Consider the following 19,865-nt stretch of genomic DNA (forward strand, 5'->3'; position numbering starts at 1 on the left):
TGTACAACAAATTTTGGTAAAACCAAAGGCATTAGAGCACTTTGGAGTTTGGGCTGAGAGTATTTCCCAGAAATGGTTGGAAGGCACTAATTACCTTCTCAGTAGCCTTTCCTGATGGCCTGGCAGAAGCAGGGCCAGCACCAAGGGCACTTTCCTAATCACAGATTTGGGACTGACATGCTCCGAGGTTTGCCTTGCTGTCACTCAGTGAGGCTGTACTTGGATTAAGAGAAATAGAGGGAGACACTCACAAATCTCTCTGTGATGAGTCTTCTCCAAGGTGTTTGGATTTCTCTGTTCTCGGGCAGCCCTACCCTCCCAGGAAGAGGCCAGAGAAATGGATATAGTTGGAGAAGTCTCTGTGATGCAGACTTTAACATTACATTGAAGAAACAGTCCCCTTACACACTTCAGCTGCACAAATGGTTTCCACGTAAGCGGAGGTCAGTTACTCATCACCAGGCCTTCCACTTCTAAAGAATAAATGTGCAGTGCAATTCACATAGTTAAATGGATTAATCCTAGGACCATAGACACTGGTTTTAAATTTCATTGTCCAGGAAATTCAACTTGTTTCAGTTAGTGTTATTTCTATAGAGCCTAAATTCTAATAATGGAAATAAACTTAGACTTGCAAAACTACTTTTACAAAGCAAACATTTATTAACACGTTAAACAATTTATTATAGAACTTCTAAAGAAACAAATTCAAGACAAAAATTATTCCAGTAGGTAACAAAATAATCTGTTATTTAAATTCCTTCTCATTGGGATGACTTTATTCCTTGAAACAGTACCTCAGCTAGGCAGGCTCATTCTCTCACCAAGAATAAAATGGTTGTGTGATAGTCACTACTGTTTTGTTCTGTAAACACAACCAGGATGTGTTGTCATAATTGAATTTGAAGTAATTCAATACTGCTACCTTCAAGAGTACGTGTGAAGTGTGATCAGCACCTAAGACACCTCAGAGCGGCTTTAGTATTCACTTTCCCATGTCACAAGTTAGAACAAAATAAGCACTCAGGAAGAAAGTTTCCTTCCCTCATAGTTTCTGGCATAGTGCAGCTGTATCTTCATCCTGGAACTTACCGAGAAAGTAACTTTCTCTTAGAAAATGAAAGTTTTCACAGCAAGTTTAATAAATTAAAACATAGGAAAAACTAGTGAACACAAGAACTCTCCTCCTTCAAGGTTCTCTTTTTAAGGTAACACGTTTAGGGCTATATGTGAGCCAAAGCACTTTGCATTGCGGCAATACACCCAAGCCACTGGAAGAGTCAGGGTTAGCAAATACAGAATTGTCTTGTCGTTGCAAATTCGTTTCGAGCAAAAGGCCAGAATGAGACAGCCAAAGGAGCATTTAAGACAGTTAGTGGTTCTGTACTTTGAAAGCATCATCACAGATGAAGGTACCAAGGCTTTCACTCCCCTCTGCTGTATTCTCACAGGCTTCCAAGGAAACAAATGTCTGACAATTACTTGTCTGTTTCAAGCTCTTGATGTGGAAAATGACAAATTCTGGGTTTCTAAAAATTACAGAAATTAAGTCAGGAAAACCTAGCAAAAATACTAATACTCTGTGTTCTAAGATTTGCCACAATCATCTCATTGCTACTCATGAATAAAATGACTGTACTGATGTTTCAGGTGTTCTAAAGCCCCTTGCTTCATTTTTCACACCTCTTTGCAAAAACTACTACACTGTTTGCTGCTATAATCTTTGGTAGGACAGCTTTTACCTAATCAGACTTTCCAGAATGGAACTGAACAGCCACATTTCATTTCAAGTTATTTTGTGGAGGGCTGGCCCGGTGGTGCAGCGGTTAAGTTCCCACATTCTGCTTCAGCGGTCCAGTGTTCACTGGTTCGGATCCCGGGTGCGGACCTGCACACCATTTATCAGGCCATGCTCTGGTAGGCATCCCACATATAAAGTAGAGGAAGATGGGTACAGATGTTAGCTCAGGGCTAATCTTCCTTAAAAAAAAAGTTATTTTGGGGCTGGCCCCGTGGCCGAGTGGTTAAGTTCGCACGCTCCGCTGCAGGCGGCCCAGTGTTTCGTTGGTTCGAATCCTGGGCGCGGACATGGCACTGCTCATCAGACCACGCTGAGGCAGCGTCCCACATGCCACAACTAGAAGGACCCACAACGAAATATACAACTATGTACCGGGGGGCTTTGGGGAGAAAAATAAAATCTTTAAAAAAAAAAAAAAAAAAGTTATTTTGTGGGACCAGCCCAATGGTGTAGTGGTTAAGTTCGCACCCTCAGCTTCAGTAGCCTGGGGTTCACGGGTTCAGATTCTGGGAGTGGACCTACAAACCACTCATCCACCCATGCTGTGGCAGGGTCCCACATACAAAAGAGGAAGGCTGGCACAGATGTTACTCAGGACCAATCTTCCTCACCAAAAAAATGTTATTTTGTGATAAATTTCCTAGCTGCATATGTGCTGTAAGTAGACATTATACTAAGCTATTTCACAAGTGTTCAATTTGTCATTCCTTTTTAGCGCCTACAAACGGGGGTGGAAGGGAATGAATGCAATTATCCATTCCTTCAGTACCATTCGAGGGTCCCCAGAGCAAATCTGATTTGCTTCAACAGGAAAGAAACAGCTGAAAATACATGGCCCTGGTTTTATTTCAGCTTTGTAGAAAAATACTTTGAAAGTATCACAAATAAACACACATGGAAATATAAGGCAGCCTAAGACACCAGGGAGACAATTTCATGAGCTGGATCAATGCTCTGTACTATAAAGTTAAGCAGTTGTTTACACTTCATAAACATCAAGACAATCAAGCATTAGAATGATTAACACATACAACCTACACCAGAATTAAGTGAGGTTATGTTAACTGCCTTGTTTGTTGATAAAGTGTAGCTGAAGTCATGCAGATCAGGGTTTTTAAGAGAAAGCTTTAAAGACGTGCAAGTTAGCAAAAATTCAGGGAAACCTGCTGAAGCCATTCTTGCCCACTGCTTTGCCCAGAGACAGTTCTTTGTCTTAGCCCCTGACGTGATCTTGTGTACACTTAGCACACACACAGACACAGGATGAGACCTGCTTGGCAGGTAACTCCAAGCTCTTATTCCATGTTGGTCAAAGAGTGAAGCTGTGCGGGCATCGAGTCTGTCTGCGGAGTCAGCTCACTAAGCTCACTGATGGTGGTGGCCAGCAGAGCGTCCTGGGACACCATGGAATCATGTGACTTGCAGGCCGTGTCTGCAGAACTGTTCTCCTGCACGGCAGACACGCTGTCTTGGACCGTGGCCAGGTTGTGAAAATGGCCGTTTTCTGCAAAAGACAGCAGTTTATCTGAAAGTTTGGATGACGCATATTCTTCATCAGGCTGTTCAGTCTTGTGCCCTTCATCATTCTTGGGTGAGCCATCTACAATAACAAGGAAAGACTTCCATGGAGTATTCTTATCATGTATCTACAAATCAAACACAAAACAAAAGTCACTTGATGTGTTTCTGAACAAGTATCTGTAAGTCTCCCAATTCACAGCTACTTACTAACAAGTCTGTCTTTTAAAACAATAGTCTCTCTTCAACAAATTTAGTTTCTACTGCAGCAAAATGCCCTTTCACTAATGGTCAAATATCTTTCTACCACCACTTATCACAGATTGTGCCTTCCTGGGCCTCGAGACTTGGTCCTGCACTTCATTCACACTGTGAGTGTACTCACTGCAGAGGAAGCCTGAGAAAGACCTGTCATCTTCTACAACCACCTTATGGAATGGTGACAGCACTTCTGAATATCTAGGGTTATGCGTCCCTAAGGACCAGCCGTGTGTCATTCTTAAAGAAGCCAGACTGTTTCTTACTGAGGTGTGCCGCCGGAGAGTAGACTTATCAGTAAACGTCCGTCCACAAGCATTGCACATGAACGGCTTCTCTCCTGTGTGGATGCGATGGTGGCGCTGGAGAGCGTTGAGCTGGGTGAACTGCTTACCACACTGGTCGCAACAATAGGGACGTTCCCCTGAGACAGGAAAGAAAACTACTGGTTGATCTCTTCAGCCTCCTGTACCTTATTTTGTTTACAGTCTGGAATAACACTGTTTGTAAACTGCTAGAAACGTCAGCATTCCAACACAAGGAAGGCTATGTTGGGAACAACATGAGGGTCAACTCACAGGCACGGACTTACCATCCCTATAACACCAGGAGTTTATGGTCTACGCCAAAAAAGGGCCAGCACCCATGCAAGCAGCTGGTATTACATCTATAGACATTTCACCTATTCTCCACAGTAATGGAATATAAAATCCCAAATCCCGTAACAGCTGAATTTGCATGCATGTGTGTATGCACCTAATACAGATTATCTCTAATTCTAATGTTAAAATGTTCGCGTATCCACATCCATATTCAAACATTCATACCTCTTCAGTTTCTTAGAGCCAGAAACCAGAAACTCAAAAATATAAAAATGTTATTATGACACATAAAGTTTGGCCAAAGGTCTTTGCTAAAGCTAAATTCCACATAATTTTCCAGTAAATCAAAAACTTTTGAGATGTTTTTCTTGCCACCCTGAACTCCCTTTTTGGTGACATCCCAGCCATACCTGTGTGGACTTTAATGTGCTGGTAAAGTGAGTTCCGCTGGGCAAAAGTCCTGAGACAAACTTCACATTTAAAGGGTTTGGATCCAGTATGGATTCTATTGTGATGTTTCAAATACTCCTTAGAAGCAAAACTCTTGCCACATGTTTCACACATAAAAGGTCTTTCACCTACATGGAAAGATGAAACAAAAAGCCAGAAATGATACAGGCACTAGAACACACTGAAAGAGTGGGTCCACACTCTTAAACCCACACGAACTCAACAGTGCTCGGATGGGCAGTGTGTTAACATTCTCCAGTTGAAGCTATTATAAAACATCTATTCATGTAAGACGCTTGCTACTTGCCGACAGCCGTTGTAAAATACCCTTGGAAATCCCAAGAAAGATGCCACTAGACTAGAATTAAAGAGGCATCGTTCAGCAGCTCACGTTTGGGAAATTTAGTCATTCCAAACAAAGTAATTTTACAACTTGTTTGGAGGAATTGTTGGACCTTTCAAAGCACTTCTTTGGGTCTTTATCGCAATCAAAGTCTCTTGCAAGGAAGTTCCCATTAGACCTACAAGCATGACTATTCCGGAGTAGCAACTCCCAGTCAACCTGGATTGGCTTATGGGACGAGAAAAAAATGTTCAATACCATTTCACAGTAAGTAGTTTGAGTCCTTTAATCCCACAAATCAAATTCATCTGATGATTAGGTGTGCCCCTGATTTCACAAACATTAAAAATACTGGCTTTAATAAAATCTGAATATATTAATATTTTCACCAAATGACCAATTCTAACAATCTATCAGTGTGACCTAACTTCACCTCCATCCCCAAGCATCCAGTAGACGCCACTTCTGCTCATTTTACAGTCTAGAAATTCATGTCATTAAATGCCTCATCTCTATCTTGCCTGCATTTGAACTTGAAGTGCTTAGAAGTAAAAATTTAAAAATGCAAGCAGATAAGAAGGAACTGGGTTAGTATGCTAACTATAGTTATTCGACAGATTCTGTATGCTTCTGTACCATATACAACAGGGTTCTAAACCTCAGGGTTATTGTGCTGAATCAGAAGAAAGCCAACTTAAATTTTCTCCCTTACATAATAAAATCACAAAAATTTTTAAAAGTAGAAATGAGATAATTCCACCACCTTAACACATCACATAATTTATTTTCTTCCAGTCTTTTACGTGCAGGTTTTCAATACAGTTGGGATTAACAACTATGCCTAATTGTGTATTTTTCAAGTCAACATCCAAGCACAGTTTTTCACACTGTCCAGGGCCCTTACTGGGGACAGCCAGGTCGTTAGCAGGGAGAAGTTTACTGAACTACTTCCTTTGGTTAGACAGTCAGGTTGTTTCCAGTTCCTTGTTATTAGAAATAGCAAGAAGAGAGATAATAGCATATAGCTTTCCCCATATTCTGAACAATTTCTTTAGAACAGATGCCTAGAAATGGAATTCGGGTAGGAACTGTTTCATACCTCTCGATACATTAAGACTCACGTGCCCATTCCTACTGCCCAGTGTGCAAGGCCATCGCCACAAGCACACAGCCCTGGAGCAGTGGGCATATTTCATTGTCCATTTTGGCTCATTTACTGATGGAAAAGCTCCATCATGGCTTTAACCTGCACGACTTTGGTAGATGCCAACTTCTAAATTAATAAATTGCAGTTTCCTTCTACAGCTAGGAAAGACATTCAATCACAGCAGCATGAGTATTTACCTGTGTGACACCTTTTATGATAAATCAGCATGTGGTTCTGAGTGAATCTTGCACCACATTCATCACAGACAAAAGGTTTTTCCCCTGTATGAATTCTGAAAGTACAACATTCAGATGATAACTTAGGATGTATTTCAAACCTCACTTTGCAATACAATTTCCACTCTAGCCTGCAAAGATAGTTTATTTCAAGAGACCAGACAAGAATGACTGGAGTGAAAGGTAAAGAGGCCCATAATCTCCATCCCCAAAGCCATTTCTGCACAAGGCCAACAGGCCGACATGCTTCCTGGAAGACGCTGGATGTCACCCACGTCTGCCTTATGCCAGACGGCGGGGGCAGGCAGAGACCACGCCTTTGCATATTTTTAAAAACTAACTAGCACCGTGTAATACCTGTAAAACTTCCTCATTCAGCATACTCGACCACAAACACCTTAGGAGCTAGTGCTGCCGAAGTACCACATGATCAAAAACTTCACCATCATTTCCTGATACGACATAACCAGTCCAGAAAGAACTGTCCTCAAAATGCTGACCAAGCCTGGTTTCTGAGGAGTCTACATAAGCATTTTAACGTCACAACTAGCACGAAGTAGCTAGCAACGACGATTTACTGAGCACTGCCTACGCCAAGTTTTTAACCTTACAGAGAGTAAAAAGATGATGAACACCATGCTACCACCCCAACCCCAACGGCTGGCCCAGGTTTGAGGGCAGATCTAGAACAGGGTAGAAGACTGCTTGTCTGGATTTCAAGTGTAAATGCTGTCACCCACCTGCAGTTCAGACACAAATAACAGAAAACACGGTACTAATTCTGGAGTTTAGACTACCCAGTGCACACTTTCCAAGACTGGAAACCAACAGACAAGACCAGAGTGATGTCCTAGGGCCCTCACTGTCATCTCACTGAGGTCTTTTTAATGGGACTGTAGGACCCAGGTGGTCACAGGCCCAAGTTCTCAGTGAAGAGTCAGGAAGAGAGAAATAAAGATAACTAGCTGCAACCCCTCAGGTACCCCGGGAACTAAGCACCAGAAGCTACTCGGGGAGGGGGAGAGCCCAGGCCTGCAGACAAGACGTGCAGGGCTTGGCGTTTTCAGCAGCCCTCTGCTACGGTGGGGACACTAAGTTCCGTGTCAGGCTTCTGTGTGTGAACGTGGACAGGAGGAAGGAGGGTCCTCATCGGCCTGAGGCCTGTAGGAACACTACGGAATTCCATAGTGTTGAAGAGCAGTCTCTCAGCATCTCTACCCAGAGACAGAATTCAAAGATGTCTCAAAAGAGCCTCCCAACTTGTCGAGGGAACAATTAAGAAGTGAAACATCTAGAGAGATAGCCACACTGGTCCAAATGCTAGAAGAACCTCAATTTCTCAACATGCATTCAAGAGAATAAGCCACGTTCTGAAAAAAAGCTATTTTCATAGGGTCTCTGATATTTCCCAGGACACTCCTTCGCCCGGAGCCACGCGCCCGCACCTCATGTGGGTCTTCAGAGCCGAGGGCTGCGAGAACTTGGCCTCGCACTCGGTGCAGCCGTAGGGCTTGTGGCCCGTGTGCGTCCGCTCGTGCAGCCGCAGGGCCGTCTTGGAGCTCAGGCCCTTGCCGCACTGCTGGCACTGGTGCCGCTCGCCCCCACCCTCGTGCACCTGCACCACGTGCCGCTTGACGTCCTTCTTCCTTTTGAACTTCTTCCCGCACAGGTCGCACGGGAAGTGGCGCTCGCTGCTGTGCACGTGGCGCTGGTGGCTCTTCAGGTTGCAGCGGTTGGCGAAGGTCTGGCCGCAGGTGTCGCAGCGGTGAACCACCTCGGTGGCCACCCCATGGTGGAGCCTGACGTGCTTCAGGAAGCTCTTCTCGTACAGAAAGGCTTTCTCGCAGATGGTGCACTTAAAGTTGCTCTTCCTCTTCTCTGCCTCCTGGTCCTCCTCGTCCTCCTCATCGCCCCGCCCTGCTTTCTGCAGCCCCTCCTCCACCTCTACCCCAGCAGTGCCATCCTCGTTTTTTGTAATTGGGTCCAGCTCTGTGCCCACCGCCTCTGGACTGGGGACTTGGGGACCCCTGTAGTCCCTCATGTCGGCCTCGGGACTTTTCTGCTGCTCTCGGAGTCTTCTCGTGTATTTCTTTTTAGGGATCTCCACAAAGACCTTTCTTCCGGCCAGCCTTCCGCTAGCTCTTCTGAGTTTAGGGTAGGGAGGCTTAACTACATCTTTTCTCTTGTCTGGTTTCTCCTTGGACTTCCTCAAGGGCATATCTGACAGCATGCCATTGTTAATTCTCGCCACCGGGGGATTTGGGGAATCCGCAAGGCTGCTGGCGACAGGACCATCCAGAGCTGCACTTGCCCGGGGGCCAGGAGCCACAGTGACTTGGGCACCACTGCTCCCTTCCACCTCCTGAGACTCTGAGAAACTCTGCAACTCCAAAAGCACCGACTCCAACATCTGTTTCTTTAATTGAAAACAAGTTTCTGATAAGTCCAAACATTTCAGCTTTTCAGCCATTTCCAGCATTCGCTGCACCCGATCTTCTTCCACCTGTACCTTTGCAGTGTAGACAAACTCAAGGAACGAAGCAAAGTCGACAACTTGCACTTCGTTTAAGTAGACATTAGTCCTAGTGCCATCCACAGTCTTCTCGTTAAGGAACATTTCCTTAAAAAACTTGCTGGTGGCTGCCAGCACCACCTTATGGGCCATGAATTCTTCGCGGACACCCTGGTACTCCACACTGACAGTCACGTCACACAGGTGACCGAGAAGACGGAGTTGATGCATTTCATGCAGAAGGTTAAAGGGTGAGGATTTGGATTCCAGCAGAACTGCACCACTTTCCATGTTTCTTCTTTCCCAAAACAGCTCTGAAAACAAAACCAAGAATTATTCATGAATGAGCAATCACTGAAATACAAGGATTAAAAATTATGAGGATTATTTCAGATCTTTAGAGGATATAAACTGATTAACAACCTCAACCTAACTTTTCTCATGTAAACATTCAAATCACACTTCGCTTCTTAGTTTTCTGAAGTCAATTCCTGATGCACCCTCATAAGATAATATGTGCATGAAAAAATAGAATATTACTAAGATTTCCCCTGAAGAAAAACATAAATGATTAAGGTTTTAATTAATGAAATACATTAAAGCAGTAATTTTCTTACAGACACAGGCCCCAAAACTATAACAGAATTTATGACAACAATAATATCTAGTCCTTTGATCAGGAAACCAAATAATTAAAACAAAACATACAGCCACCACTGTCTGGGAGCAAACCTTAGAGAATCATATCTGCCTTTGAAAACAACCAAATAAATAAATAACTACTTTCCATGAGGAAAAGTTCACGGAAAAGTAGTCCACAAGCCATGGCTGTTTACAACACTCCATAATTTGAATTACTGTTACTCTACTGAAGTAAGGCAAGTCCCACAGCTTTTACAAGCTGTGTCACCTTGAATAAGTAACGTAACTTCTCTGAACCTTAATTTCCTCCTCTACAGAAGGTTTGGCAGGTCATCGTAAGGCTTCAAGGAGTGCAAACATGTCAAGCGCTTACAGCCATGCCTGAGACTTGTGAGTTGTTACTGGCTTCCCATGTGCCAGCCCTGGGTGCCCATCATCCCATTTCACAGATCAGGAACCCACACGGGCACAGTAAGTGGTTGGGCTGGGCCTGGAGCCTGGGCCTAAGCCTGGTGGACTCTGGACTCTGAGCTGCTCAGCACACCCCTCAGCTCAGCCTTGCCACATGCAGACAGCAACTTCTGCTCCCTGGATCGTCCCCCAGCAGTGGGCATCGCAGACTTCATCAGCACCCCGCCCGAGTCGCCCCTCCTTGGCTTCCATGGTACCCCACGCCACCCTGGGTCATTTCTTCGGCTCTGCTGGCTCTTCTGTCATTCAGGCTCCGTGAATATGTGCTTTCTCCTCAAGTTCGTCCCCGACCTTCTGCTCTTGAATCTACCTTCTTCCTCAAGTTTGCTCTGGTTCCGAAATCTCCACCCCCCTTCCTTCTGACCTCCTTTAGCCAGCTCTCTGATGTCACCTCAGATTCAACACGTCTAGAGCATAACTGGTCTTCACCTCCCCAAGCCCACCTCTCCGTCCTCTGCAGTCGCATCCACCACCCTGCTTTCAGTACCTGGGGCTACAACCGGCTCTCCGCAACCGCCAGCCCCCCAACCAGGAAAAGGCCGCCCTCGGAGAGCTCAACGGTAAAAGGACATCCACGAGGCCTGACCAGTGTCACCTGAAGGAGACTCAGACACTGCAAACACCGCCCTGGCCTGAGTAAAGGATGCGCGGCGCCGGGCGGGGCGGCGACCGACTCCAGCCGGCTCGGAGAAATGGCCGCACCGGCTCGCAGCCTGAGACCCACCCCGCCAGCAGCCCTGCGCTTCCCAAAGCTCGGCCCGCGCGGCCGGGAGCAGCCGTGCGGACTCACGGGCGGCCTGACAGGGATGCCGAGCCACCCAGTGCAGCGGCTTCCGAGCACCAGTCCCCATTCTGCCCACCACAGGGAGAGAAGGCAGGGATCATGGCGACAGGAACACTTCGGCCTGGGTGACAGCTGCATCTCCCACTGTAACTGGCTGGCACCCCGGCCGCCGCCTCCGTCCTGAGCATCAGCCCACGTCGGCGGCCCCTCCACACCGGGGGGTCTGCAGCGCTCCAGCCCGGCGCGAGCCCGAGCCAGCACCGGCTCCGATGGCGCCGGCCCGCGGGCCCCGACTCCAGACTTCCGAAGAGCACGCGGCCCCGCTGCAGGCGGACCCGAGTGCAGGCTCGGCCCCGGGCATCCACGGGCGCGCGCGAGATCGGGCCTGGCCTCCGGCCCCGGGCCGCCGCGGATCCCGCACCCCCGAGGCCCGCCGCTCCTCGGGAGGGGCCCGCGCGGCCGGCCGCTCCTGCGCGCGGACAGCCGGGAGGCGGCGGCCGGAGAGAGGGCGGGCTGGGCGCGGGCAGAGCACTCACCTCCCAGCCGGCCAGCTGCCGCCGCGCATCCGCCGGACCAGGCCCGCGGGGCCGATGGCCGGCTGGGCGGGGAGCGGCACCCGCGCGGGCAGCTCCGATTGGCAGCCGCGGGCCCCGCCCCGCCCCGTCCAGCCCCGCCCCCTCCCGGGGCGGGGGAGTGCCTGCGCGCGCACGTCCTACTGCGGAGGCCGTTGGGGCAGAGCGACGCGGTCCGTACGTGGGGGTCGCGCGTCGGTCCGGCAGTGCAGGACGGCGACCCGCGCCGCCACCAAGGTCTGCGCCTGCGCAGAAGGCCTGGAGGGCGGCTCTGCGGCGCGGCGGGTGGGGCCGGGGCAGGCCCCGAAGGTCACGTGAGCGGCGGGCGCGGTCACGCTCGGGCCCCTCCCCGGCCGCGGGCGGCGTGCGTGCTGGCGTGCCTGGGTGGGATCCGCCCTCCTCCGGACGGCGCTCGGTCGGACACACTCCTGGGACCCGCCCGGCGCCTCCCTGTCCCCTCGCCGCGGCTGCTTATCCGGAGACCCCGGCGCAGCCAGCCTGGCTCCCCGGGCCCGCCGCCCTCCCTCGGAGTCCGAGCCCCGGCTCGGGACCGTGCTGCCCCGCCGGCCCGGCCTGCTTTGAAAGACCCCTGGGCTCCCGCTCCCGGTGCTCGGCCGATTGCGACCCCGGGTCCCGTGCGAGCCGCCGCAGGTCATGCTGGTAATGCCTGGGCGTGTAGCACGATCAGATTAAAATAGGAGGCTTAATTCCTCCTGTTGGAAATAGTTTTCTCTCCCCCTTTTTCTTTGAGCATTTACCATAGAAAACTGGTCATTATGAATACTTTATCCTCTCTGAAATGTATGTAAATCCTTTTGAAGACTAGCTAGGCCTTGTGTCAGCTTTATGACCCAGAACCTAGGAAAGTCCTTAGGGCTGGGAGCCGGCTCCGAAATGTAAACGTCCAAGGGGGTGGCGCGTCTCCAGTTTCCCGGAGAGTGGAGGCGCCTGACTTCAGCGGGCGCCTTGCTCCAAATTGCAAAACTAACTCCTGTCGCAAAGATAATGAGAAGTGTGTTTTTCCTCCGGATAACCAAAGCGCTAACTGACCTCGATGGGCATCCCAGTTGCCGCGTGGAGTTAGGATGCAGTATGACCAACAGTGTTGCCAAGTCCTCTAGTGGAGCACTAGCTAGTGTTTAGTTGAGAGCATATAGGTAATGGGTTGTACCTGGTTGGCCACAGGAAAGGGTGACATTTCTTTCTTACCAGCTGCCTGTGATGCCATCCAATTCTGGTTTAATGCTTACTCAACAATGAAAGTGTTTCCTTTCTCTACTCCCTTTTGTGGAGAAGGTTTCTGGGTAACGGGAAGATTTTGATTTTAATTGTATTTTCCCAGCGGGAGCCAGCTTCCCACACATTAGGTGCTCAGTCAAGGTTTGAAGAATGCATGATAGGCTTCTTTGCTTCAGCACACTATCTTTATATTTGGTTACACGATTCAAGGAGATTGGAATAAACACAGTTTTCACTTATGGCCCAGGGAAGGTCCAGAATCATTTTTTATTTTATGATTTTGCTTTGCATTACAAAAAGGTGATTTGCTTTCTCACGTCAGTGCTTGTTGGCCATTTGTATATCTCCTTTGGAGAAATTTCTATTCAGATCCTTTTTAGTTTTTTTTTTTTTTTTTGAGTTGTAAGAGTTCTTTTTATACGCTAGATAAAAGGCCCTTATCAGATAATATAATTTGTAAATATTTCTCCCATCCTGTGGATTTTCTTTTCATTTTCATGATGGTGTCTTTTTTTTTTTTTTCCTTGAGAAAGATTACCCCTTAGCTAACATCTGCGCCCATCTCCCTCCTCTTTATATGTGGGACGCCTGCCACATCATCATGGCTTGAGGAGCAGTGCATAGGTCTGTACCCGGATCTGAATCAGCAAACCCCGGGCCGCCCACACAGAATGTGTGAACTTAACTGCTGTGCCACTGGGCCAGCCCCATGATGGTATCTTTTGAAGCACAGGATTTTTAAATTTTGATGAAATCCAATCTATTTTTTCTTTTGTTTTTGGAAACCAGGTCCTAATACAAGGTCATGATGATTTACACCTGTTTTCTTCTCAAGGTTTTTGTAGTTTTACCTCTTACGCTTAGGTCTTTGATGCATTTTGAATTAATTTTTGTATATGGTGTGAGGTAGGGGTCCCACTTAATTCTTATGCATGTGATTATCCAGTTGTCCCAGCACCATTTGTTGAAAAGACTATGCTTTCCCTATTACCCTGTCTTGGCCTCCTTGTTGGAAAGCATTTGGACCATAAATGTGAGGGTTTACTTTTGGACTCTCAACTCTAGTGAATTGATCCATATGACTATCCTTGTGTCAGTACCACATGGTCTTAATTATTGTGTATATATATTTTTTTTCCTCAGAGAGGTTTTGAAGTTTTTGATATCAGTCACTCTTTTCTTTTGGGTTTCTTCTGCTGATTGGAAACTCAGAAAATACTTCTAAATGTAAAAAAGAGAGGATAGGAAGCACGAAAGTATAGAGATGATGCCCTGAGAGCCTACTATGTCCAGAACAGGCTACAGACTTGGCTCAGAGATTCCTAGTGGCCAAAGAGAAAAAGACTATAAAGCTTTGTCTACCATCTGTTTCATAGTCTGTTGCCCCTGATCAGCTGGTGAGTGAGACAACCATCCAGTACACTGGCCAAGGTTTTTATCTTGTCCAGATTCATGTATTATTCTGTAGAAAAACAAGTTGTTCAGTGGATAAAAACTCATTTACATGAACAGTGTGTCTATAAGAAACAAAGTAAACAATCAGAAAGAGATGGTCAGTGAGGGCTGCCTTACAGAGCCTGTGTCCTCTCTGTGGGGGGACTACATGGGGACAAAAGGACTGAAGGAAGCAGGCTGATGAGAAACTCGTGGCTTCTAGGCCGAAAATGCCACTACTTCACCATGTGATTTTGGGCAAGCACCTCACCTAGTCTATCAGTACCTATCTGTCTAAAAGCTCCTGGACGTGGTGGAGGCCATGGGAACGTCGCATGTCTACACTTAACCTGGCATTCTATTTCACCACGGTGTTGGACAAGCTAAAAGAAAGTGGCTCAGTGGGTTAGTGGTGCAGGCTCCTTGCTACCTAGTGTCCAAACAAGGCAGTTCCTTGGTGGGAATCCTAGAACATACAGAGATAGGCAAGAAGTTGCATGTGCTGTTTACAGGCATTCTGGGTGCAGAGGAGTTGATCTGGAATGGGCACACGGCAGGCTGCTGCTACAGTAGGATACAGAAGACACACTCATTCTCTTCTACCAAAAGAACATGTGCACAATGAGTGTACATGTCCCAGTGTTGACTGCAGATGTGGCTAAATGGCCAATTCCCCTTGGTCTTTTGCTTCCCACATGTAATAATTAGGGTCACTGAATTTCTCTTCTCTCTTCAGTTGCATTATAGCCCCACTTCGCAGAAGGAAAGGTATGTGTCACCTTAAATTGCTGACCCTGCCAAGAGCCAAGGATCTTTTCCAAGTTAGATTACAGAAGCAAGATTTGAGGAGTTCGAGCAATAGAGCCAGCTATGTGATAACTTGGAAAACCTCCTGCTACAAACACATAGAAATGGAGGCTTAAATAGAACAAGCATCTTTTCAAACGCATGGCTGAGTTTACAAGAAATTTGGGAAATCTCTAGGGTCCAGAAACGAAGAGGGAATCCAAAATCAAATCTGTGAGTGAGCTGTGGCTGCCCTGGGAAGGGGCCGTGGGTCTAGTCTTAATAGTTTAGGAGTCTGGATTTCCACACCCACACACAGTCTGGAAACAGGTGAGATCATTGCATAAAGCTGAAACCCGCAAAGAACCCCATCCCCAGTGAAAGATTAGGAAAAAATAGTTATCCATCAGCACAGAAAATCAAGAAAGTTGTTGGGCTCACCCTGAGCTTGAGGTATAAACGTCTCCCCTGAGGATTTATAACTATGGGCCCATCTGACATGTCAAGTTGGGGTTTAAAATTATGCTACCCATGAGACCTGGGAACTCCTTAGATTGCACATTAACCTAAAACCTGGTCTCTGGCCAGAGACGGCCCAAGGACACCTGTAGAAACAGATGTAAAACCACTTCTGAGGGATGGACACGCTCCCAGCTCAGGCTCACAGGGTCTTGCTCACCATAGATAAACTCACAGTGCAAAGTTGCGAAACACAAGAATAGGCTTCCATGAGTGAGTGGAGGCAGCGATGTAACCGACAGCAGGGTGCACCCTAAGAACTTCAGTACCACACTCAGAAGAACTACAAGATAAACATGTTTATATTATTCAAAACAAGAGAAGGACTTAAACATATTAGGAAAAGTAAGAATAAAGAGCAAGCAGATATGAAAAAGGACTAAATAAAACTTCTGAAAGTTAAACTATACTCACTGAAATTAAGAGCTCTGTTGATGAGTTAAATAGTAGTTTAGGCACAGCTGAAGAATTACTGGATTGGAAAGAGAACTGAGGAAATTGCCAAGAATGCAATAGAGACGTAGGACAGGAAATAAGAAAGAGAGGTGAAGAAAGACAGGAGAGAATAAGAAAGTCTAATATTCAGGCAGGCACGGCTTAATGACGGGGCTGTGTTCTGAGAAACGCTCATTAGCCGGTGTTGTTGTTGTGTAAACGTCAAAGTGTACTTACACACACCCGGATGGCATGGCCTATATACCTAGGCCATAGGGCACTGATCTTACAGGACCACTATTGCATATGCGATTCGTCACTGACTGAAACGTCGTTCTGCAGTACATGACTGTAATACGAGTTCAAGAAGGCAAAAAATAGAGACTGAGACGCACTGTTCACAGGGATAATGGCTGATAATTTTCCAGAATTGAATAAAGAAATTCTCAGGTTTGGGAATGATAAATAAAAATAAATTCACATCTACTCACAATGTAATGAAATTGCAGAACATCAGAACCAAAAAGATCTTCAAATTATCCAGCAATAGAGCAGGGGAAATTGATTAAAATTCTCTAAGGAACAGGAAAGGAAATATGTGATCTGTACATAATATTTGTGAGCAGGGCCAACAGGTAAAGAAAAGAACATAGGCATCCATAAATTCAGCAGCAGAAATACTGAAGAGCAATTAGCAGGCTTCTTTTTAGAAATAATAAGGATGAATTACACAGAAATACAAAATACCCCACTTAACAACTAAGAATTTTCTTCCTCTCAATTTTTCTAGTCTCTGGTCTTATCCCAGGTGTGATGGTTAGTTTTATGTCACCTTGACTGGCCTAAGGGATGCCCAGATAGCTGGTAAGACATCATTCCTGAGTGTGTCTGTGAGGCTGTTTCTGGAAGGGATGAGCACCGATTCTGTAGACTGAGTAGAGAAACGCCTGCCCCAATGTGGGAGGCATCATTCAATCCTATGGGGGCGTGAATGGAACAAAAAGGCAAAGGGAGGGCGAATTCTCTCTCTTTTCTTGAGCTGTGATGTTCATCTTTTCCTGCCTTCCTACTCTGATCTCCAGCTTCTCAGGCCTTTAGACTCGGACTTACTTATACCACCCATTTCTCTGGTTCTCCAGCTTGCACATGGAAGACTGCCAGACTTTTCAGCCTCCATAACTATGTGAGCCAATTCCTATAATAAATCTTATACACATTATGTATCAATAAACCATATATATTTCTTACATACGTTTCTCCACCCCACCCCACCCCCCATTGGTTGTGTTTCTGTGGAGAACCCTGACTAATACACCTGGGCAGACTCCTCCATTCTAGCCTCTGACCAGCTTGAGGCTGAGCTGTTCTCTTTGCCCTTCCCCTCGGTTTAACACTGTCACTGTCTAATCCTATCTGAAAATTCTTGGCACTAAGATATGCTCTCAGGAGAGAAAGCCTATTAAATCTATGGCCTCAATATTTCTATTCCCAAGTCCCCAAACCAATACATCTTAAAATACAAGTCCATTATACTTACAATGTAGTTATATATGAAAGAGGTTTCTTTCGTAATGAATCTATAATACAATGTAAAAATTCTCATACACTCTTAATTAAAATTGGGTTTGAGATTTTATTATTATTTTCAACTGAATGTCTGGTGCAAGTTCGACTTCTTATAAATCAATCAACGTTAGCTAAGGACTCACTCGCTGGCCTACGGTAGTGTTTGAAACAGATGGGTCCAGCAGGAAGGTTCCAAACTAAATTGTAATCTTAGCTCTCTGGTGACTAAACAAATATTTCTATCTGCGATTTAAATGTCTTGTCCCTTTGGCTGGTTCTTCACTAAGCAATTCCAACACTAAGTCAAAGAGATGAAAAGTGATTACAAGTGTAAAAGTGTATGTGTGTCTCTCTCTCACACACTGTCACACACAGTCACTCATACTGTGCGGCCTGCAGCATGAGCGTGTAGGCAGCGCTCTGTAGAACCAGGAGAACCACATCCACACTTATGGCTTCTTGCTGGTGTAGGTTTCAATGTTCATGGTCCACTGCACTTTGTGACAGGAGGACAAACCTGGAGGTTTTCCTCTTTTCATGCCCCCAGCGGACAGGACACTTTATCCTCTTGTCAGAGGGCACTGGGGGAGCACTGCTCCTCTGGCGGTTGGAGAAACACCTCCTGCACACACTATGGCCAGACCAGAGGACACTGATCCTGCCTGTGAGCTTGGTGCAGGCCTGCCCACGGTCCACCAGGCCCTGGGATCCCCGGAGACCATAGCAGTAACTACATGGGCTTCCCTACCAGGGCAAGGCAGCTTGGCCATCGCCTCTGCCACGGCTCCCGTCTGCTCTGCTCCCTTGCATCTGACCACAGGGTATTTCTAGTCTCTAGGCTGATCCCACCGGGCCCTTTGCATCTGGGCATTGTAGCTGCCCACTCAAGAGGTCACTCCCTGCTGATGAGGCTCTGTGCACGTGCATCCTACAGTTTTCTCTTCACAGGAGACATCACTGGGAAGCAGTCCCTGGTCTGTTTTTTCCAGCCCTAGCCCACAGACTGTGAGGATCCCCCAGTCTCTCACACCTGATGCTTCAGTGACACCACTCCAAGCCTTCCATTTGCCCTCATTTCATCACAAATATCCAGCAGACCCTGGCACTCATGTCTCTCAGCTACCTCTCTCATTCGGTGCAATTTTTCTGGTCAATTTCTGCAATGTAGACAAATTCCTCTGTGCAAATGTCACCTAAAACGATCTCTCTCTTAATACCTGACATCTCATCTCTGAGACAAAGTCCTTAAAGCAACTGCTTGAAGCAGCTAAGATGCTTTGTGGACCAGAAATGCTCCCTTATTTATAAGGGTCCCAAGGCGAACAAGGTGCTGCGTCACAGCCTGAGAACAGCACAGCTGGTAAGAGGGTGCAGGACATTCCCAGGCTTCAGGCAGCAGCTTTCTGTCTCACAAGCAGCAGCTTCTTTTCCATTTGGTCAGGGAGGGAGGAAAACGGAATAACCTGAAGTGGGGCAATACAATACAAAGCTAGCAAAGAACACAGATAATTCACATAAGAGTACACGTGGCATGGGGGGCTGGCCCCGTGGCCGAGTGGTTAAGTTCGCGCGCTCAGCTTCCGTGGCCCAGGGTTTCGCTGGTTCAAATCCTGGACTCAGACCTGGCACCGCTCATCAAGGCATACTGAGGCAGCGTCCCACATAGCACAACTAGAAGGACTCACAACTAAAAATATACAACTATGTACCTGGGGGCTTTGGGAGAAAAAGGAAAAGTAAAATCTTTAAAAAAAAAAGTTAAGTTCGCATGCACCAATGCGGCGGCCCAGGGTCCGGATCCTGGGTGCGGACACGGCACTGCTCGTCAGGCCACATTGAGGCAACGTCCCGCATCCCACAACTAGAAGGACCTGCAACTAAAATATACAACTGTGTACAGGGGGGGTTTGGGGAGATAAAGCAGAAAAAAAAGTACACGTGGCAGAGACAATGGAATATTATAAAAACAATGATAAACCAAGGAAGCCCACAGACTGACCGGGAGTTAAACTTACTGTTTGATGCAGCAGCAGTTTGCATAAGAAATGCAAGCTCAGGGGCAGTTGAAAAATAAATATATATATATACACACATACTATGCACATAACTACGTAACTTAGCCCTCTTGAAGGAGTAAAAGGGAGCAAGCAATTTTCACGTAAGGGAGTTCACTGCAACGCGCTACATTATTGGAAACTTGGAAAGAATCTACTCTCACAAGGAGACAACTGAATATTTTATATCCCCATGCGGCGGTTTATTATTGAGTCATTAAAATAACGTTTTAAAAAACGTTGAATGGAACTTGCGGCAATCATTTCACAACGTGCGTATATATATCAAATTATCACGTTGTACACTTTAAAGATACACAATTTTGTCAATTATACTTCAATAAAGCTGGAAAAAATGTTTAATGCCTTGGGGAAAGGCTCAAGATATTATAATGAGTAAAGAAGGCTACAGTATTTTACATAGGAGACGATATAATTTAAAAACAAATCTATAAAAGTGGACCGGAAAGAACGGAACCAAAGTCTAAAGCCCACT

The 19,865-nt window shown here is 46.5% G+C and overlaps 1 protein-coding gene across 8 annotated transcripts; it reads right to left on the bottom strand.

Moving 5' to 3' along the window:
• Window positions 1–640: 640 nt before the first annotated feature.
• On the bottom strand, window positions 641–11,565 carry GZF1 (GDNF inducible zinc finger protein 1). 8 transcript variants are annotated; one of them, XM_070588534.1, is made up of 6 exons: window positions 11,301–11,565; window positions 7,801–9,181; window positions 6,317–6,411; window positions 4,590–4,757; window positions 3,844–4,001; window positions 641–3,447 (listed from the first exon to the last, which is right to left on the bottom strand). In XM_070588534.1, exons 2-6 carry the CDS (start codon window positions 9,156–9,158, stop codon window positions 3,097–3,099), a joined length of 2,130 nt encoding a protein of 709 aa, XP_070444635.1. In that variant the 5' UTR covers window positions 9,159–9,181; window positions 11,301–11,565; the 3' UTR covers window positions 641–3,096. The 8 variants fall into 8 exon arrangements, with proteins under 8 accessions (XP_070444635.1, XP_070444633.1, XP_008538724.2 ...); XM_070588532.1 differs by having other exon boundaries at window positions 641–3,401; window positions 11,301–11,507; XM_008540502.2 differs by lacking the exon at window positions 11,301–11,565 and adding an exon at window positions 10,841–11,219.
• Between the last annotated feature and the right edge of the window lie 8,300 nt (window positions 11,566–19,865).

The sequence above is a fragment of the Equus przewalskii genome, chromosome 21 (assembly GCF_037783145.1).
Source record: "Equus przewalskii isolate Varuska chromosome 21, EquPr2, whole genome shotgun sequence".
NCBI lineage: Eukaryota > Metazoa > Chordata > Mammalia > Perissodactyla > Equidae > Equus > Equus przewalskii.